At 37.8% G+C, this 23,583-nt stretch overlaps 1 protein-coding gene across 1 annotated transcript; it reads left to right on the forward strand.

Moving 5' to 3' along the window:
• The first annotated feature begins 14,241 nt into the window (after positions 1-14,241).
• On the forward strand, positions 14,242-15,917 carry LOC128373849 (formyl peptide receptor 2-like). The gene is made up of 2 exons (XM_053334044.1): positions 14,242-14,421; positions 15,007-15,917. Exons 1-2 carry the CDS (start codon positions 14,242-14,244, stop codon positions 15,898-15,900), a joined length of 1,074 nt encoding a protein of 357 aa, XP_053190019.1. The 3' UTR covers positions 15,901-15,917.
• The last annotated feature ends 7,666 nt before the right edge of the window (positions 15,918-23,583 follow it).

Raw genomic sequence — 23,583 nt, forward strand, 5'->3', positions numbered from 1 at the left:
CAATCTTAAGAATCTTTACAACACAGATTAATCCAGATGTATGGGATGATGCACAGGAACACACTCTCTATCATCATCTTCCTCCTGCACATTCACACCACTTCATGTTCCCAGAAGAAGAACAAAGCTGTTGTTGCATTTGACTGACAAAGGAAAAAAACCCAACAACAATGATCTATATACAGTATGTACCAATGAGGAACTACCAACCTTGCATTAGAGCGATAAGCAAAGTGACGACTGCAAGACCAACGCCCATATCAACTGGAGGTTTAAATCTGAAATGAACCATCAGATATTTGAAAATTAGGTTGAAGAATAAATTCTAAGAAGCAAATACAATTCAGTATGGTACTTTTTTTTAATAGTTGGATGTAATTTATAACAGTCTACTGAGGAATTGAACTCCTAACTCTACAGCTGATGTAAAAAAGCTCGAAATAGGAGTTGCACTGTTGAAAGTGAGAAGAATATGACTAATACCTCACAAGAAACATCTGTTACCCTATTTTCCAAACACATCTTGACTCAATCAACACACATTAAAGTTTAGAGTACTGAGGAAATTTAAAGTTAAACAAAATTCTCAGGAAAAGCTAACTCACACTTTCTGTTTTACTTTTACTTTTTACACAAAATCCACTCTGTGATCCAAGAAAACTCATTTGAATACGTTCATGTCTTACCTGTCAGACAATAGAGCAGCTAATCCGAGGCAGACTTCTATGTGTTTGTTTGATTGAAAGAGGAATAAACCTTAAAAAAAGGAAGTTTTAGAGTAAGGAACTTGAGCTAGTTGTGTAAAGCCGTGATTTCAAATGTGTTGTAAAATCTAGACTGTGCGTATTAGCAAATCTGATGTTTGTAATAAATGTCTGATGATGTGTACATATGTCTGTATAAATACACTGTACAGTACATACAGAGCCTCTATAAAATCGCCACAGCCATAGACATTATAATTGTCATCATCAAAGTGAGAATAACATTTTTTTTAAAAAGTAGTGAAGTACCTGGTTTGGATGAGTGACTAGGACCTTATATATAAGTAATGCTGCATTCATGCCACGTTATACTGTAGATACCATAATAAGGAGTTTCCAAATTGTAAATAGTTTTAACACCAGTCTCCAAATTGATATATTTGGTGCTTAATCAGTAGCGATTCTAGCTTGTGACGTGCCCTGGGATGGATGGATGGATGGATAGATGGATAGATGGATAGATGGATGGATAGATAGATAGATAGATAGATAGATAGATGGATAGATGGATAGATAGATAGATAGATACAAATCTTGATGAAAATCTGAGAGGTGGACCTGGAGAGAGCCGACCACCACCACTCATCACACACATGTGACTGAATCACAACAGTTCATCAAGAATTGAGCTAATTTGCCCCAATCTGGTTGCACACAGTTGATAGAAACAGACTAATGGCTGTAATTAAAGTAAAAGGTCGGTCTGTGAAGTAGGCTGATCACTTTTCCAACCATGCTGTTCTAGTTTTTCATTTTATTTAGGTAAAACTGTTTTTTTTGCCTTTTTTGTTTGTTACTTGGATGTTGTAAAGCACAATGTTTAAATAAAGCTGGAAAAGTGACTATTTCAAATGTTTATGATGATTTCCTACAAACACTGTATACACTATTGGTATGTGTTCTGTCATAGAGACTTAGGACCCATTAACTGGGGACAGTTTGTGCCACTGGAGACAAAAGCTGTGTTCACAATTGGGAAAAGGCTGATTTTTGGGTAAGGGTTAGAGTTAGGTACGTAGTAGTGAGGGAGTAGGATTAGGGTAAATCTATGTAATGTCCCCAAAAGTGACCTTACTGTGTGCATATGAAGCTGTATGTCTCATTAACAGCAGGGTTTTTTTTCCTACACTACACATTACACAACAATTTAGTAAAACTTGAAAATCTGATAAATCCCAATGAAGTAACTTCACTTGCTGCCACTAGAGGGCGGTGTTAGCTGGATAATCACACACACATAAACACACACACTCAGACTCACAGAGGTTTGTACAGCCATCCTTGTTAGGACATTGCGTTGACTCCACTCATTTTGTACAACCTAACCCAAACCCAAAATTTCCTTAAGTAAACATCTGTGTTATTTTTCAGTAGCTTGAAGTAGCGTCGTTGTAACATCAGCATCTGTGTCGAGTGGGTAGACTGTAGACTGTAAAAATAAATACAGTAGAATTATATAATATGGCAACAACATTTATTAGTACTTACACTCAACTTGTTGGATTCAAATAAATACTACTATAACGAAATACATAAAATAACAATTTAAAAAAAGATAAATACATTTTCTTTTCTCATATAAAATAAAGCAGGCATTTTAAAACCCTTTTTTACTTTTAAACTGAACTTAAACTTAAACCATAAACTTAATTTTACATCTAATAACTTCAAAACACGCTCCACTTTTACCGTGATAACTGGAGAAGCAGCGGCCATTAACAAGATTTAACAATCCTCAATATCTCATCAGTTATAGGTCTGGGTCTTGATCGATCTGAACTGCAGTCCGCCTGTTCGTGACCACTGACATATAGTATACAAGCAAACAACCAGTCACATTCACATTCACACCTACAGGCAATTTAGGGTCACCAAATAACCTAACCTGCATATTTTTGGTCTGTGGGTGGAAGCCAGAGTTGCTGCTGTGTGTACAAGGTGAGAACATGCAAACTCCACACTGTAAGGCCCAAGCTGGCTGGTGGCGTCAAACCCAAACCCCTCTTGATGATAGTATAATATAACCTATTCACACCTTATCCTTAACTTTAACCATGACCTTAGATGACCTCACATTTAGAAAAAAACAGAAATCGTCCATACAAAGTAACAGAATCACACATCTTTTAATATTAGAAAAGAGTCTGGCTGCTGAAAATCTATATTTCTCATATCACTTATTTTGATTAATTTTAAGATTAAAACACAAAAACAAGGCATACATTTTATCTTCACAAACATCAAGACACCAAAAAACATACCAATAACCATGTGGAAATAAATAAAATAAGAATAGATTCAAAAATAATAATAAAAAACATCTATATTTCTATGAAAACCCAACTCTAATGTCTGTGCTTATATACCTGTCAGGGCATTCGTTGACAGTGCTTTATCCTTAACATTAGACTTTAAGCATCACTATTAAATACTTTATCCTCAATTTAATTTAAAACTTTAACCTTAACCAGTTAAAACTGTACATCCATGCACATGTACTGTAAACCTGCACAATGCACATGCTGTAGTGTATCACACAGTAAGGTGAAGTTAATATACTGATCAAAGTTGTTTCTTTTGATTTTTAGTGCCAGGAATTTACTTTTACAATCACGGGGGATTTAACCACAGATCTTAGAATATGAGACGCTTAAAAGTTTGGTTGTTTGGTTTGTCAGGCTGCTGACGTCTGTCTGATATTTCTGTCATGACCTTTGACAACATCAGGTCAGGTTTGGTGCATCCTGTTTGACTGATGGGGACAGCGAAAGAGAAGGAAGAAGGCAAAAGGAAGTGATTGCATAAAATTTAACTGTTTCTCGAAAACAGAAGTGAGGAGGGAAAAGTGGTTAATTAAAGCTGAATGAGTGAAGCCATGAACAACAGTAACTCACCTATTAAAGGCTGCAGTGACGTTGTTCCCTGAGGCTGAATGGCCACACAGACAGTAATGCACTTGTAGAGTTTTGTTTTTAATGTACATCCAAAATTGCTGAACATTGGATTTAAAAATACTATTTGTTGTGAAAATATAAAGAAATATTTTTTTAATTTGTCATTTATTGGTTTTTCCAATATATCTTCAGAGAACTTAATTGCATCAGCAGCTCAGTTGCTGTTCTGCATTTGCTTTCATTTTTAATCTTTACTTTCTATTACTGGAAACCTTTCTGTGAAGGACACTGTTTACTATAAGCTGCAGTGAACAGTTTACAATGCGTGGGACCCTAAAATCACACTGCAAACAAGTTTAAACCCCTTTCACTGACTTAAACCTTTGTATTTTGAAATGTTTATTCAGTGTGTATCATGATGCATCACTTGCACATGTTCTCCTTGTGGGATACAAAGTTATTTGTTGTTATAACAGAAGGTCGTCGGCCCCCTTTAGAGGAATCCGATTGGTTGAAGACACTGAGGAGGAACGTTTTAACAATAATGTTTGAAGACAAGACGGCCATTCACTCTGTTTGTTTGTTATAGTGTGTGTGCGTGTGTGTGTGTGTTTGTGTGTGTGTTTGTGTATGTGTGTGTATCTGTATGTGCAAGGGCACTGAGGCAAAGTGACTGCGGTCATATGCGAAAAAGAGAAGAAACCAAGAAGGAAGACAAAGCCAGACACATGACATAAAAAGAATTTGAAAGAGGAAGGGTCTATGTGTGTGTGTGTGTGTGTGTGTGTGTGTGTGTGTGTGTGTGTGTGTGTGTGTGTGTGTGTGTGTGTGTGTTTGTGTGTGTGTGTGTGTGTGTTTGTGCATGTGAGATAGAGAGGGAGCAAAAGATAGAGAGAGAGAGAGAGAGAGAGAGAGAGAGAGAGAGAGAGAGAGCATGCACACACATTTAGCTTTTGGCAATAAAAATACACAGAGGAACTTCACTTCATTTGGACACACACACACACACACACACACACACACACACACACACATACACACAGAGCTCGTGAAGCGTCTCCAATTCTGCCTCTGACCACCGAGACTGAAGCAGCTGACCTCAACGCTGCGATATCAGATAAGCGTCTGCAGGTAAGAAATCAGTATATTCATAAGCTTTTTCATTATAGCTTTTATTAACGTCTGATCTCCACACTCAATATGATCACACTCTGAGGTTTGTTTCACATTTTGGTGACTTACACCTAAAACTAAAGTAGGTTTAAGTGTTTGTTTTGCAACCTTGTAGCCCAGTAATGTGTATAAACTAAATGTAGGGCAGTGGTAGACTTAAGATTAGAGAGAGTGAGCTTGTGGCAAGAAGGTTGTCAGTGCAATCTCTGGCCTAGCAGGATCAATCTTAGTCATTACCACCACCTGGTTGTGTTTCTGACTTAAAAAAGCTGGTGTTGACCCTTTAAATTAGAGCATCTATAGACCAGTCATTTATAGGAAAAACACCTTAAATAAACAATAGCTCTACAACTCATGGCAGCCCTGAAAGATTACTACATATATATAAAAAACTCAGTCAGGCTCCAGAAAATACTGCAGCAGTGAGATTGTGCTTGTCAGAGATGCAAATAATGTATTAAGGAGTGCTGATTCAGGTTATTGTCACTTCTAGAGTTGTCCACAGTCTTTAATACAATTGATCACAACATTTTCAAGCAGCACAAACAAAGTGCCACAACAAGGTGCAGGACTTTAACACTAAAGGCTGAGGTTCCTGTATCTGGTTAAATTTAGGTTTAAGTGCACAGTATTCATTTTTTTATTATTTAACCATGACCACAATCTATCATGAACCCTAACCAAGTGCAGTGAGTGCCTAAATGTATCGTAGATAACGTTGTCAGTCAACATGCGTGTGCAAAAACATGTGCAAACATGACATCATCCGCAAATAAATGTGCAAGCTGCCTAAATTGATTGATTGTGATCTAGTAAGAATAACTGCGTAAATAACAACAGGTGCAGACAACGGTATTTAAATGAGAGTTTGGATGAGCAAAAGGCCCGCAAGCACAAAATGAAATCTGAATTAGAGGTTCTAGTGGAAGAGATTAACAAACATATTGAGTTACAGCAGAAAAATACTACCAGAAAAGTATGAGAGAGTATTCATGACAAAATCGTTGCTGTTGATAAAACCAAACAACCACTCCAAAAATATCAACGGAAAAACACGTTCTCTAATCCTCCTCACCACAATAACAGCAGCCATCTGTGCGCAGTGCATCGCTGCTAACATCGGCCCTTTAAACCTTTTATTTATAGACACAGTTACCGTCAGCAGAATTACATGTATGTGCTAAATAACATATTGTATATTGTGTATAACATACACTGGGGTAAAAACCCTAACCCTAACCCGCCTAACCCTAACCCCCCCCCCCCATATTACACATGTATTATGGCAAACGTACTAAATGGACAGCACATATTATTGTAACATTTTATTATTAACACAGTTGAACGACACAAGCCTCAGTGCGCCATGCTAGTAGGACCTTTTTTTTGGGATCTTAGTAAATCAGGCCCACACTCTGTTTTCTGTACTTCTGCTAAAAAATTCAGTTGTGACATTTTTGATATGTCAAAAGGATGTACAAGTTTAGAGTTCAGGTTTTAATTATTTTCTCATGAGCAAATTCATTTCTAGCATTTTGACTCACGACCTTTGCTTATACTCACGACCCCTCGTCCAATCACGTCTGCCAACAGTTCGACCTAACAGTGCATGGTGTTTCCTTCCCAGACAGTTTCATCTTAAGTTTCTAGTGTGCTGAAAATGACAAAGAACGAAGACAGAAGTGAAAATGTGTACAACGTCTTCTAGTGAAATAAGCAGATTGTGGAAAACAGAAGTGATCCCTCGTAGATTGAAGTTAATCTTTTAAGTTTTTACAGGTTGTAGATACAAATAGACAGATTCAGATTCAGTTGAAATCTGCAAACAAGTCTGAGTGATGTAACTGTTTAAGCATGCAAATGACAGTATTCAAAGTGCAGTTAAGATCTGTTTCACACCGAAAAAAAATTGTCTGTAGACATAATAATTGTATGCTATCATTGTGTTTATTCAACTTTAGAGTACAAGTTGCTATCTATATGTGTTATTTAACTCTTTTTTTAAAACTCTGTCTGCTACAAAAAGCACCCCCTACTATGTTTAGTCTACTTGTTTCCTTCCTCCTGGAGATAGAAATAACTTTTCTCAGCTCACACCATGAAGACAATGTGAATACATTTGTACATTTTACAAAGAGTCAAAACTATTTAGGTTGTTGCAAATGTGAGTTTTCTTTACACAATGTTTTTTTTACTTAATGCTAATATTATCCCTTATCACTTACTTTGAAGACTTTGCGCTAAGATTTTTATATTTAATCTTGCTATTAAATGCAACATGAAACAGTAAACAATCACAATGTTAACAATCAAAATGTCATTCAATTATAGTTGTGAATAGTTTCTGATGGGAGAAGAGTTATGGTGACATAGCAGCTGATGCAGATGGTTACTGGTAACAGTTTGGTTAGCTGTGAACTTCTCACAACACATTCATTATGAAACTGTTTACCACAAACACTGCACACTGCATAACGCTACTGCATGTCATGTGCTGTATAGCCTACATCTAAAAAAACTTTCAAACTTCAACCATGTTTAGCCAAGTTTTAACTTAGATGCATTCATTTTTTTTACCTGTAAATCACCAGATTAAGGTGTTCTGCGTCGGCAAAATGATGACGAGTGTGCACAATGAAAGAGTGAAAGTTGTAATGTTTTTAATAAAACATGTGAGAAAAGTCTCTGTTGACAAGCTCAGCCATTTAATGTATTTTTAACAACAGGTCATAAACATTCTTCTTCTACGCTACTTACTCATGTGGGTCTAGGCAATGTAACTGTACCACACAAGGCTGCCACCTAGTGGATGGAAGAGCTAATGGCTCCTATCACCACAAAAGTGTGTTCCTTTTAGGCCAAAGCTGTGAACTGCACAGAGCTCAAATCTATGAGAAAAATCTGTAAGTAAATTAGTAAATTAGTTTATTTACAGGAAAGCTAAATCAGGTTCAATTTATTTCTGTCTTTCACAAGATTATTATTGTCTGCTGTGTTGTTTTCAGATTGTCGGACTCTAAAATAAGCATTTAATAGCTTTATGTTTTCATTGCAATCAGTCGGAAAGTTTAACTGGGGCAGTAATGCGTCACACCATTAGAGTTTATTCAGTGGTCTGTGGTTTAGTGACACAGAACAAGACTCCGAGTTGAAACTGTGTTTGTGGTGAACTGCTGTTTAATGATCAGCAGTGGGCTCATGACTTCTTTTTTATTTTCTTCTTCTGTGGTTTTTTGCTCAACTTCCTCTCAGCGAGCCCAGTGCAGCGATGCAACAGTGGATCATTTTTAAACATCTGCTTCACACGGACAAATGTCCACTTTACCACAACTGAATCCAAATCACTTCACAAGAACAATTATAATTTGTCTGGTCTCACACAAAATTAGCTGGTTGATAAGAGAAAAGCGACAAAAACGTCCAATCTCCACCGTTCATCACCTGATTATAGATTCATGAAAGAGCATAGTGCATTTTTAGAGGAGAAAAAAAAATTCTAAAAACATCTGATCTAAAACAATGTAGGTGTCCCCTTTTTATACCCAACAAACTACTGAGGTCTGAAAAAAGTACCTGATTCTTTCCTTATACATTTGACACGGGTCGTTCCTGTCTCATGCACAAATGTGATCATCTTGGCTTTTTATTTTTCCATACAAGACACCTTTGTTTTCTATCTAACCCCCCGCAACACTAGCTCTATTTTGTCTGGTGTTCTGAATAGGGGCTGCACCTGGCGCTTATCTCATGGCCTGGCCTTAATGCTCGCCCTTCGAAAGTCCTGGCACTCATTTAGGCCCTGGCACTTTCTTAACACACAAACCTTCTGCCAACATCACTATTGTCACACCTTTGCCTTGGTTCCTTCCCTTTCCTTCAATATACCATCATGTTTCAATCTTTCTGATATAAATATTTTTTTTAACATACCATTCTGTTTTGTTTTCCTCTTCAATCAGAATTCAATCAGTAAGAGGATATTAAATTACAAAAAGCAGAAGTTAATTAATCATAGTTCATTCTTCAGTATATCTGTTCAATCTTGAGTATAACTGTTACCAAATGCAATTATCATGATTGAACAGTGATGCAACATTATAATGAAACACTTACACTACAAATGCAGTAGATGATTTTATATCACTGATATAATGATAATATATAATAATAATTTAAGGGGTTCGGGGTGGGGTTGGAAAGTGGGCAATACACTTCTTTAAAAACACAGACTGCCATTATGGTTGGGGACAGAGTTATTTACCTTTAATTCTTCTGCAGTCTCCACTCACGGAGACGAACACAGTGAAGAATGGACGACACTACTCACTTAGCCAATGTGACATGAATAGCCTCTTACCTGCTAATGTGAAGTATGGCAATACTGAGGTTAAAAAAAAATGATAAAGATCATGTCCATGAATCATAAGATAACCCCTTAAATCCTTCACTGTACACTCCTGCAGCTGTGAAGAATTATTACCACTAAAAAAATTCCTCACACATATTTATCACAGTGAGAGATTTCCAAAGGGCACAATAGTTTTATGTTATCTAAGATAGACGCCACATGCCTTTTCAACTACTGATTGAGATTAATGACACTGTTTTTTTTTCATTTCAAGGAAAGGGTCACACAATCAAACAGGCAGCAAACAAACCAGTTTTAACCAATTATTTTGACAGCACAAACAAAGACAAACTATTTAATTACTGCCAAAACGTCAGATTAGATTTGGTAGAGATGTGACCTAGTTTAAAATCTACTGATCTACTTCCTCCAGTTCTGCACATGGTATGCACAGGTATGGTGAAGTCAACTTTGATCTGTGTTAAAAAGTCAAGTTTGTGGTATTAATCACATCGCGGGTGTGTCAGGAGTGGAAACAAAGGGTTTGATTCAAATCAAACTGAAGCTAATTTTAAGTCTGCATGTGTCACATTTTTTTCCAAAACGCAGACTCATAGTGGTGACAGTTACTTGGAGCTGCTTTCTTTTTTCTTTACAAACAATCTGATGGTAAATTCTCAACCAAACTGATTAAATGAGCACAAGATATAACAATTTAAAGAGTTAAAAACTACTAAAGCAGCCCCTTATTTAAATCTCTTTCCTGTGGACAACAGTAACAACTTTAAAAAACAAACTTAGCAACAAAGACTATTGAACGGACGGCTGTTAGATCTCGAGTTCGATGGGGAAACGTTCAGGGAACATTTCTACATACATTCACATTGATTTAGCATCTGACATGACATGACATGACATGACATGACATGAGAGAAAATCCCTTTAAGTTATTGGACCTGTCAGTTATAATTACAGTGAAACATGACACATCTCCTGCAGCGGATATCTTAATGTGCTGTGATCAGTCGACTGGGCCATGTGGATACGATTCTTTAACCCTGATATAACATACTTTATATCTACATTTTACTGTATCTGCTTAGGCTAAAGTATAGCTGACCCAACTCTCTTAATAGGCAGTATAATCTTAATGCCATGGCCTGCTTAGTAGTCCTACTACCAAAAATGGATTTCTATTTCCACCACTCTTATCTACTAACCACAGTAACCCTCTGGTATGAGAAACTTTAATGAATCATGTCCCTTCATCTGCCTTTTAAATGAAATGAAAAGAGAACGCTTAACAGTGTATTCAGAACCATCCTGTGACAGCACCCTGCTGAAACCACACAAACTGAGCACCAAAGGTTGGGCACCGTTTCTCTTTTTTTTCTGCAGAAGTTATTTAATCAGATTAACCCTCTGAAACTCGTGAACCTCACCCACACAGAGATAACACTGAAGAAAACACATGTGACTATCAATCAATCTTCATTTATATGGCGCTAAATATATAAATAGAGAGGAGGTTGTTTGCAGACACTGTTAGGTTTATCTTTATCTCAGAATTATATTATTCACATTAACTGCTCATCATGTACTGTAGTATAGTTTATGTTTCGATTCAATTCAATTTTATCTATGTAACACAAAATCACAACAGAAGTTATCCCAAGGGACTTTTCACAATAAACAGGTCTAGATGGAGCACTTTGCAAGGAAAAACTTCCCTTTAACGGGAAGAAACCTCAAGCAGAACCGGGCTTGGTAGCCATCTGCCTCGCCTAGTTGGGTTGAGAAAGAAAGATACTGTATGATACTAATAGAAGCGTAACTAATAATGATAATGGGCAGGATCACAGGGGTCCCCAGAGCCACCGTCCATGGATGCCAGTGTCCATTACTATGGGGTCCACGACCCTGATCCACAGGAATCTGTGAGACAACAAATCACAAAATCCCTGTGGAAGAAGCCAAGTTGGTAACAAGCATTAATGGTACATGACTGTGTACAAATGAAGTGAGAGGAGATCAGTGCATCATGGAAAGTCTCCCGGTAGTGGATGCCTATAGCAGCATAACTAGCTCCTCTCTCCATGTGCACCCATTTCTGTACTATAAATGCATGTTACTAAGTTGAATTCTTCCCCATAGTTTTTGTGCTTTCTTGTCTCACAGGTTTCTTCGGATCAGTGTCGTGGACAGCCTTGTTATGGCTTCCATAAATCATGGTTGTGGAATACCTCCTGCTACAATATTATTATTATTATTATTATTATTAGTCAAATTTGGTTTAACGCCACATGTATTTGCTAGCAGTCTTCTCCTTCTTGCCTTCAGATCACACACTTCTTCCACTGATGCTGGAAACAAACCTATGCAGAACTAAAACTGTCAAAATTTCCTGATTTGTCACATTGCAGCAAGATAATATGTATTTCTCTTGTTTTGCTGTCATGTCATCATCCTCCACTTCTTGTAGATCCTTCTTTATTGCTGGAGCTGAATGCCATCCAAACCTGTCATTTCAGAAATGTACCAAATTCTGGAGAAGTTTTTTTAGTGGTTCTCATCTGTTGCCATAAGAAGTTCATGACACCTTACATTTGTTGTTAGTCACATGATCTATTAGGTTTATCAGATTAGGGTGCAGCTTGGGCCATCTCTGCTCTCAGCTGCTACGGGGCACAGAGGGTTTTTTTTCTTTCCTCTGAGTTTAAAGGAAGCAGTACTGTTGCTGCATTGTCTTCATCATTTCCCCTTTCAGACCAAAGCGCGATCTGTTAGATTCATTGTTTTTTATAGGTCACACTTCATTGTACTTATAATACCACTACATCTACAAAAAGCCTCTAATGAGAATGTGACATAAATATGCCAAGTTTTCCACTCTGAACCTCTATTCAATTAGGTACATACTGCTTTTAGAGGCAACCTAATTAAATAAATAATAATGGCTGAGAATGAACAATCACAGATTTGAATAGGATATACCTGTTATAAAGAGGACATTCAGTCAGTTAATGAAACCTCAGGCAAGGACTTGATTATAATAACCTTGACATCTCACTTCTTGTGCTAAACATTGCTTACATGTCAGAAAGATTGGTGAATGGATTTATGAAGTAGACTAAAAACAGAATGAGGCCTATACAGCCATATTGAACACACTATGGATGGTTAATAAGAGCTGGATACCAGATTGAAAGTGGTGCCCATTCAGTCCAATACAAGTTGCTGACCTGGTGCATACACCAATAAAAGCTTCTAACATTTGTGTTGTGTGGCCCAAAGAATATACACAGTAGTGTTTCTTCTGCCTGCAAGTTCCTGCTCAGCTTGTAGGGACGGACAATGCTTTTAGGGCTGCAGGGGAATTTTCACTGCAGTACCTCGAGTGCCACTGGGAAAAACTGGATGCATACATACATGGAAAAAAACGAAAAGAGACTGATGTTCTCGTCTATATGGTGGCCAATAAGGACAAAACACATACAACATTAAAAGTGAATACATTCAGGAGATACGCTCCAAATTGCAAAAAATACTAAAACACATAGACAAGAAAACACATAAACATTAACACAAACTCTGTTACAATATGTGGGATTTCTTTTTTGCATTTACTTAATGTTTGTGCCTTTTTCTTTGCATGTGTTTTGTCTTTAGGGGCCACCGCACAGTGCATCTGACCTCTAACTCTTGCTAAGAGAGAAAAATTGCTAATTCAAGGCATATAATGTGAACATACTTATCTGTAGTCATTTTTGATTGGCCACAGTATTTAGCTGCTGTTCCCATGGTCTCACAGTTGTGTTAGATGTCAGCATTGTATGAGTGTCATTTTCCAAATCCGACACACACACACACACACACACACACACACACACACACACACACACACACACACACACACACACACACACGTAGACAGTGACACAGAAACACATACAAGCTTCTAGTTGTATTTTAAACATGCAAATACACACGTTTACAGACTCTTCAGTATATTCTCAGACACCTCAGCACAATGACTCAGCTGGGTGCATCTGACTTGTCAAAATCATCACACAAACACACACACACACACACACACACACACACACACACACACACACACTTAAAATACATTTTCCTCATATTTGTATTTATGATCTCGTGTTCATTCATACAGCATCTATTTTTATAGCATCATATACCGATTGAGGCTTGTGATCAGAAAAGTTTAGTCCTTTGAGAAACACTTTTTTATAACTCAGCTTATTTTCCTCATCATGACTGTCTGGCTGCAGGTATGTGTCAGTACAAGCATTGTTTTTACTTTAAGGTTGGATTGGGGGTTTTTAGCATGAAGGTAAAAGAGGAAGTGACCCAAAACCACACATGGCATTCTTGACTTTCCAGACCAGCTTCTATTTCAGAAACTTGGATTGAACATGAGCTTACATTTAGCCTTCGTAGTTACTGCTGTGCTGAAAAATAAAACAGAAAACAGGAAGGAAACATGCAAAGCTATATTTGTTATCACCACCTATTCCATTTTCTAGTAGGTTTAGAAGTAGAGTATTTATACGATATTTTGAATAGAATAGATGCTTTGATAGGTAATTGTCAACCTGCCTTGTTGACATTCAAACCAGCATTTTCTGTTGCTTTTTTCATTTAAAACTGGACAGACTGGACAAAACAAGAATTTGGGGCGTAACGTGTGAAGTTGCAATTTTGTGATTAATGGTTTTAGTTTCAGATGACACAATCGACAAGGGCATTAACTGCAGAGTCACAACAGTGTCACTGAGTGAGCTGCTTTATTTCTCTATTTTGCAGCTACAATTCTGTTGTGTACTACACGTTTTCCTAATTGGTCATTGGGTGAAAACTGCTCTGAACAAATGTAAGTGTTATCTGTGACATTCAGTTGCATATTGGATATAAGTATCTTCATATAGCTACTATATTGGATTGTCAGCTTTTATGCCTGGTGTCTCCTCGTGTTCTGTATGTTTGGATAATGAAGGGTTACAGTTTGATTTTCTTGTATTCTCTCCTTTCCAGCCACAACATGTTTCCCAATGCCTCAGAGCCTCTCCAAAACATCAAATCTTCCAAGAATGAAGAGGCGACAACGATCGACATCGACGAAATCATGGACAACGTCAGCATCGTCCTCTATACACTGACCATCGTGATCGGTGTCATAGGGAACTCCATGGTGGTCTGGGTGGCTGGATTCAAGCTCAAGGTAGATAATGTGTTACAAAATACTTTTTAAATTAATGAAATGATTCCCTAATGCTCTTCGTCTTCTTTATCTTCATGTCTGGGGATCAACAATATTTGGACAAATTTGAATCAAATCAGATAAAAATCACAATGACTCTTCATATTATTTCGTAGTAGCTTTTATTAGTTAAAGCAAAATATAATCTAAACACTTAATAAGTAGATTCCTGTAGACACAAGTGTTTTGTTTTATTTGAAAAAAATATTTTTGGGGTTTTGCAGACAGGAAATAGGAAGAGAGAGAGGGGAATGACCTGCAGCATAGGTCCTCCGCCAGAATCGTACCGGGAAATTAACTCACTGATTCATGATGGTCTGAGTAGACGATGATAAAGCAAGACGCATGATGGTTACTTCATTTTGTTGAAACTGTTCCTAAATTGCAGGACTACTGTGTACAGATACAAAACATACAAAATATATTGCTGCCTGTTTTTGCTTACTGTGGAGTTTTCTTTAAGCATGTATGCATGAGAGTAAAACATATTATTCCCTGTCCATGCCTTTTCTTCATTGATTTTCTCCTCCTCTTTTTCCTCCTCAGCCAAAGGTCACCAACGTGTGGCTGGTGAATCTGGCGATCGCAGACCTGATCTTCTGCTTCACGAGGGTCTTCTCACTTGTTAAGAAGCTCTTCTTTGACTACTGGCCCTTTGGCATCTTTGTCTGCAAGTTCAACGGCTTCTTCAAATATGCCAACATGTTCTGCTCTGTGTTCCTGTTGGCTGTGATCAGCATGGATCGAGCTCTGTGCGTCTGGCGACCGGTCTTCGCCAAGCGCCGACGCACCCTATGTGTTGCAAGGATTGTGGCTGTGTGCGTCTGGGTTGTCGCCATAATCTTTAGCACTCCGTATTTTGTGGCCCGACATATCTACCAGGGGAAGAACAATGGAAGTAAGTGCTCTGTGGACTCGAAGGATGGAGGTGTGGGGAATAACAGCGCCAAATTGGCTCTGTACACTATCCGCTTCCTGTGTGGCTTCATGTTGCCCTTCATGGTCATCCTCATCTGTTACATCATGGCCGGAATTGGCATCAGACGCACCCGCCTATCAGGGAAATCCCGCCCTCTACGTATATTAGCATCACTGGTCATTGCTTTCTTCGTGTGCTGGGCGCCGTACCACTGCCTCCTGCTGGTGAAGATGGTGGACAGTAAGAACAAGGTGGTGAAGATCTGGCATCCTCTGGCAAAGGGGATTGCCTACTTCAACAGCTGTGTGAACCCGCTGCTGTACTTCTGCATGGGGCTGGAGGTGAGGGGGAGGTTCAGACAGAGTCTGGCGGGGGTTTACAAGAGAGCTCTAGCGGACGATGTGGACGGACAGACGACTCAATCCAACGACCGATCATTGGATGACAGCGCAGTGTCGAAACACAGTGCTGTTGTGGTGTCAGCGAGGAATCAAGCTTCAGAGGATGTAGCTAAAGTTTAAGTCTTTCCCCAGTAACTCTTAACCTTTGAAGGACCATGCAGGTATTTTTTGTCAACTCATAAAGCCACTAACCTTTTTGTCAACAAACCTCTGTCTCTTACAAGTATTGTGTGTGTATCTTATTAATCTGTGTCAAAGACCTCCGTTGTTCTCCAAAAACTATATTAAAAAACACTTCAATGACACATGTTCTAGTAGTTCTGTGTAAAGCTGTCGCCACCAATCCAATGCACTGGAATACAGTTCTGTTTACAGCTTTGGTAGCTGGCTGTGCTACATATCACATTTTGACTTTGTATTACATTGGTAATTTCTAATGTCACCATAATATTGATAATGAAAGAACATATCACCCATTGCATTGTGACTCATTAACATGTTTTTGGCTGACAACGGACTGGGAAGTGGAATAAAATATATCAAGCTTTGTATAGACACACAATACTTGTTAGTAGGATGACTTTATTGTTGGTTTGACTCTGCACAACACAAACAAGCCACCAGTCAAATCCTTCAACAGCAATTACAGCTGTTGGCCTTCTGAACCACAGCGATTCAAATAGATCTGGTGTTGTGCTCGTGGGTGGCCGTTTCCCTGGTTGGAGAATGGAGGAAACTGTCCTCCCAATTTAAACAAATGGATCAAACAAACTTAAGTTCAAGTGAGTGGTGTCATCTTAGCAGTAAATATGACAGGAGAAAGGGAGGAATGACTCAGATGACAACAATCTTCTAAAGTTTAAGGTTTTGTTATTGTGGTTAGGGCTGGGCGATATAGCCTAAAATCAATATCACAATATATTGAGCAGTTCACCTCGATAACGATAAATGGACGATAACTACCTCCAGAGCGATAGATATAACACATGTTATATCTATCGCTCTGACTACCACCACCCCGTGCGCTAAAAAAAGTTTGGCCACTAGATGGGGCTGTGGCAGCATAATTGCTCCACTCCAAGGTTAGATGTATTGCCCTGGCTGGTGACGACAGTCTTTTTGCATAACTTACATTTTACATCTTTCTGAGCAGTACCTTCCCTTTTGAAACCAAAATGTTGCCACACGATTGAAGACGCGTTTTTCTTGGGAACAAGCTGCTGCTCTTCCTCCTCCTCCACCAGGTGTACCTCCGCCGCCGGCGCTGCAGCTGCCCCTTCGACGTTTGAACTGTCCTCCATCTATCTATCTATCTATCTATCTATCTATCTGTTTATTTTGCTATAAGTATGTCAAGTCGAAGAGGAACCAACCGTGTAACAAAATGCAGAGTGCGTAATGATATATGGTTCAACTCTTTTACGCACCGGGCGCACGCCGGTTACGCTTGGAGTTTGTTTATGGACAACCAAACCTGATAGCTTAGTGTCATACACCGTTGGAAACCTCAGACTATTGGCTAAAAGGTTATCAACTTCATTTCACCGAATACTCCCATTGGCTGGAACAGCTGTCAATCAAACCCACGTTGTGGTTGTCGTCGGTCACATGTCCTCATTGGCTTTGGAGACACGTGCTGCCTAATCCTAAACACCGATTGGCTGGTGTGTGGTGTCGAAGCAGGAGAGGCTCACGGTTGTAAACATCTAGTCACGTGTACTCTGAGATGGACGTGCAGGTCAGGAAATGACGTAAACGGACCGCATATGGTTTGTTATTTGTGTTATTACGTTACGTGTTGGACTAAATACATGTTGACATATTGAGGAAAGTATTTCGGTTTTATGGAAACAGATTTCATATTTCACAAGAATGGATACTTGGCGAGCTGTACAAAAAGTCCTGAGTCATAAGATGATCGTTGTGGATAAAGAGAAGACTTTGAAGGTATGTAGGCATTATAGCTTTTGTCACTTAGCTGAGTGGCTAGCCGAGCTAATCGCTAATACTATTACGGCTGTGAGCAACCATATAAGTCGTGAGTGGTCTTGAATAAATCAGGAGAATCTAAGCTTTCCAACAATGTATGGCATGAGTATATATGTTTAAGGGTTGGTGTTTAAAACATTCAGAAGAACGTGTGGCTACCTCCTAACATCCGTCCCGTCCCATAGGAGGAACAGCGTGCGTTAAGAGGTTAAAAACCGAATACACCGACATGGGCAAAATGACGTTGGTTATGGTCGTAAATTTCGGTATCGATACATTTTCGGTTTATCGCCCAGCCCTAATTGTGGTTATAATAATAACCACCATCACACTTTAACACAGTAGATCGTTTTGGTTTCAGTTTTGGGCAGCACAAATGATGTTGTCTTGCTAGTTTATAGGGCCCCCCATAGCCCCTTATAGGGGTGTCACATCACAAAATACTTCTATGTGCATTTTGTAATTTAATTTAGAGAAGTTGGGAATTGCATCAATCTATATGACAAAAAATCAGTCAGTCACTCCTGACTGGTTACGAAAATTTTGCCCATTAACAGCTGAGACAACCCTTATTTTGGGACCAGTGTAAGTATATTTTCCATCTTAGACAGATGTAAATTCTTGTAGATAAATTAAAATTGTTCTGGTCCAAAAGATGAGGGAGGTGCTAAGTGATATATGGAAATAAAGTTAAATTCTAATTTATGCTTTTTTGAGCAGTGATTAGAACATTTGTTGTACATATCTAAATTCATTTAGAATTTTATTTAACCTCTATGCTGGATAAATGTTGACTGTATCATAAGTATACTTAGGTCAAATGTAAAGTTCCCTCTAAAAGATTCCATGTGATAGTTCCACTTTTCACACTTGAAAAGTGGAACTGTGGTGAGTCTGAGGAGACGAGAAGGAAGGGAGGGGGAAGTGAAACTAAAGTCAGTAATAACTTTAGTCCTAAGACTTTTTTGTGTTCAGGGAGAGTTACGGGTTTTAATTAATTGAAAGTGCACAGTACTTAAAATCTGTTCTGTCCATTTTCAAAGTTTGCCACTCTGTTTCTATGTATACTTTAATTTTGAACCCATCATATCAGAAATCAAATGGCAGTTTGTCAGATGTGAATGTGACTGACAAAATGACTGACCAAGATCTCAGCACTGAACTGTGTAGAGCATTTACAGCTTTTATGCATACAGTACAGAGAATGAAAGAGTGGACAGCTGGTCAACTGTTAGCAACTAACGAAGCAACCTGCTCATAAAACCCAGCTGTACTTCTGTAATACAGATTACTTTCACATCACTAGGATACGTCTGTGCTGTCAGACTGTTTAGCTTGGACTCACTGTTCTTTAAAGGTTTAATGGCTTTTCTGCTCTGCTCTGTGGCAGCGGTAACATGTTGAGGGGTATGGTCTTGAACTCACAGTATTACACTTAGTTTTATAGCGCTCCGCAATAAAGGATCATAAACTTAGTTGTTTTATTTGTTTTTAATGTAATGATTTGTAAATTGAAATTATATTGCTTTGTAAATACTGCTTTAAGATAAATAGATTTATAGACAAACTAAAGTTATGACAAAAGCCTTTAAATGTTTAGGAAAGGACATCTTTGTTTGAACTGTTTAATTTCTCAAAGTTGTTAATATGTCAAAACCTCAACAAATCCACCAGTGTTGGTGGTCCAGTAAAAATAAATGTGATGTGTTTAATGTGTTTTTCAGTGGTTGGAAAGCTGATAAATAAAGATGAATTTTTGGAAGTGTGTGTTTCACAGCCTAGTAAGACTTGTGTTGACGATTGCCGACCAATTTAAATCCAGTGCCAATTAAAGTTCAGAGCCAATGCAGGAAGTAGCATGTCCAGTAACAGGCAGATGGGTAGAGCATTTATATTTCATGTCACACCATCACAGACCTGCAACTGACATTTGCTTTGATATTAACCGTCACTACACTCTCAACCTTAACCAAGTGTTTCTGTTAAAATCATCCTCAGCACCCTTCGTCTTATGTGTGTCAATCAATCAATCAATCAATGTATCGTTGTCAAGGCTGTTGCTATGACACTTAAAGCTCTTTCTGACAGAACCTGTCAATATGCTGCCATGCCAAAGAGAGAGTTGGTCTTTTCTAAAGAGCTGCAGTAGGCTTATTTCTTCCTTTATCAAGTAATGCTGATAAAAGTGCAGATATCAAAGATTATATTAAGACAGCCAAACATAAGAGGTGGTTTCCCTGAGAGCTGAAAAGAATGTTATCAAAGAGGAAAGACTGTGCAGTACCTGGAAATCTTCTTAAAGGTAACTTTCTTTAAAAAACTCTTCCTTAATTGTAAATGCAATTGTGATTTAATGTTTTGACATTTATTGCTACCAGTTTGTGGCTTAGTGCTGTTAAGATTGAATTTAAAGTTATTTTTATGTTATCGTCTATAAAGTTATTTCATAGGTTAAAAGGAGATTTGTTCCATGTTTTGGGAGTAAAACTATAATTCGTCAACTACTGAGACGCTCTCCACGGTGTTGAAAGGTGCACTCTATTGTGCTAATTGCTGAAATAATGCCGGTCCGCACCCCCTCCATCCTGATGAAGATGTTGCATATTGCCTTTGGTGCATACATGAATGTGCAATAAACTTAAGGTTCTTGATTTTGTTTTTTGTTTTTAAATGTGGTCATCCTTGCCATTTACTGAGAACTGTAGTGCAGCCTTCCATAATAACTAGAGGAGGTGACTTAAGTTAAGGCTGTGATAATCTTTTAAAAAAAGTACTTTTATGTAACAATTACAAGTTATGTAATTGTGCAAAAATAATGAGGCATGATTATGATAAAGATATAAAGAAATGACTTAGCTCTTTGTCTCTGCCACGTGAGGCTCAACTCAAAGAAAAACACTCAACACATAATGCAAGTGTAAGTTGGTGTACAGTTCCTCATCTGATCAAGAGGATGTAGAATGAAAGATGAAAAACAGAAAGAGGATGTTTTTTCTTTCTATCTTTTTTTTGGTGTTTATATTTAAGTTACAATACTGCATATGAAAGTAGAAAGGGAATTTTTTGGCAGTTTCTATTTGCAATATGCGTAACAAGACTGACATGCAGCATGGCAATGAAAGGTCCTCTGTCTCCTTACAGTAAGATAAACACTGCCACCTGTGTACGAGGCAGGAGATTACAACCAGTTTTCACACATGGAAAGCATCAGCACACACATTTACACCTCACAAACTAAATTCAGTTGCAGCAAAATAACTTCCTCTAATTATACAACAAAAATGACTGAAAGATACAATCTCATAAAAACAAGAGTCCCACAACTCGTGTATCAAATACTTGTTCTTTGTAGTGATGGGAGTATTGAACCAGATCATTTGGCTCCATTTTTTTTACCATTATTTTACATTATGTTTAGTTTAAAAACATTAATGCAAAACACCACACACTATTACAAGTGTATTTAATTTATTGATATTAAGTATTTAGAATTTTAAAAAACTATCAAAAGCAAATACCATTCCAAACAAATCACACTCATTCATTATGAATTATGAATTAACTCACTTGTTAATATATAATTTTAACTTAAATTATAGTGAGGCATAGAGAAAGACTTTCTGTTTGTCTTTGTTGATTTAAGCCATTTAGGCGGGATCAGCTGTCAGAGTCAATTGGCAGCAGATGTAGATCCGTAACATGGCCTACTTAAAATTTTGCGTGTGCCTTTCTTCTTAGCCGACTTGGTGACAACCGATACATCCCTAGTTCCTTGTCCTCCTGCATTAGACCACTGTTCACTATAATTTATTATATTCTGTTGTTAGCCTGATTTCATATTAGATTAAACCAAACCAACATTTGCCAGATTTTTCTTTTTAATTAGAAGCTAAAAATAATAATCCCAAACTGTCAGACATTAACAGTATTGGATTTACTCCTTTGGTGTTGCCTGATGATTTCACTTACACAGAATACCCAACACTGCCTTAATGAGGCCTAATCAACCAATCAGTCAATCACACTTTATTTATATAGCACATTTAATACAGGTTAATGTAGCTCAAAGTGCTTCACAGTTGATTGACAAGCTGATCTTTAAGTAGCTTTTGACACTTACAAGTTATTATTAATAATGAAGGTTTCATAACAGTCAGTGCGTGAATGCCTTACATCACAACAATGAGTCTGATGGCGCATTCAGGGTCTTCCTGTCAACTCAAATGTTCCAAATTCATCAGCAGAAACTGGCTTTCAATCAGTGAACAGAACTGAACATTGAGCAGGAGCAACATTATCGTTTGAGTTTCTGTGACTTACTGCCATTTCTATTTTAAGTGTTGAAATCCCTCTGGGTTCATTTAGAGGGTTATTCAGAGAACGTGTTGTGCAGTGTGTGAGGTAAATGAAAGCAGCTGGGTGATTTCCCCTCTTGGCCAATCAGGATGTGGCTATGTCCTTTTTCTGCAGTTTAAGTTGTTTTGCATTTCTGATTGAGGATGATTTTTGAGCGTTTTGGAGCCGAGAGAATATTTTTAAAAAATAACCTTTTTGACTAAGGCATTAGGAAAGATTTTAGTCCTATAAGTGCAAAAAAACAGTATCAAGCTTTTTGCAGCGCCACATAAAGTCTACCTTAGCTACTACTAGCATTACACACCAACACCTCTGACATTTGCTGGTTGAGTTGCATTGTTGATATTGGAGGTGCCAGCTTTGACAAGGAAGAATGCATTGAAAAACAAAGACAGATCGCACTGCTTTTTTAAATGGCCGTGAGACTGACAATCTAATGTTAAGCCTGTAATAAAACTTAACAAGCCGTGCATTATCAAAACAGTTTGAGTGTTTATGAGAATACGGCGTCTGTTTTTTTAATAACATGATTGTTGCAATACGATGAAAAGAAAACAACTCTTAGTGCTAATAACCCGAGGCCACTTTATTTGCATAGAAGAGTTGATGTACCAGAGCAGAAGTGCATTGTGATAGTGTCTGTTTGCATGTGTGGTTGAAGTGTCTGCAGAAATATTATCTGATGATGTGTAGTGTGTGAATCTTTGTAATTAAACTCTGTATTTCCCTTTGCAATATATTTATAATGTAAGTAATGGAGCATCATTAAGATAAACCTTTAAGTTTTGCACAGAAGGACTGTGGATTTTGGCTCCTATCACTTATAAAAGGATCTTCTAATGGTCAGTATGAACAGTAGGAATGATTACAGCAAGAAGAACATGTGTCAGTGTTCATTTGGGGACCTGACTGTTTGTTTTTAGGTCACACTTGAAAAATTGTGAACCTAACCTTTTTTAAAATCAATTTATTTTCAAATTGTACAGATTTTTTATTTCAAGTTTTGTGCAGCAGCATCTGGACCAAAGTGTTGGCACTTTAATCTGCAGACCGGTCTGGATTTAATAATAGATGTGAAGATAAAATGTCAATTAAAACAACCAAAACCATATGAACCCCTGACACATGACTTTTTTTTTTTCTTTTAAACACTAGATTTTTTGTGTGTCAATTTCTGTTTGGTTTAGTTCATGACAGAAACCATGCATCCATTTTGAGGTTTAATGCTAACATAATGTGTTAGGATTTTTCTCTCACACATACTTTAATATATATATATATATATAACTTGTGTTTTTGTTTTTTCTTTTTTTAATTACATGAATGACAGAATAATTAGTGTAATTACACGCATAATAATTACACAGAGGTGGGGGAATCACAAAAGCTGCTAAGTCAAACAAAGTACTTGAGGAACTGATATACTCAGGTGTTGTGTGGCTGGATGCCATGGAGCTC

This window comes from Scomber japonicus, chromosome 15, assembly GCF_027409825.1.
Source record: "Scomber japonicus isolate fScoJap1 chromosome 15, fScoJap1.pri, whole genome shotgun sequence".
In the NCBI taxonomy this organism is placed as follows: Eukaryota; Metazoa; Chordata; class Actinopteri; order Scombriformes; family Scombridae; genus Scomber; species Scomber japonicus.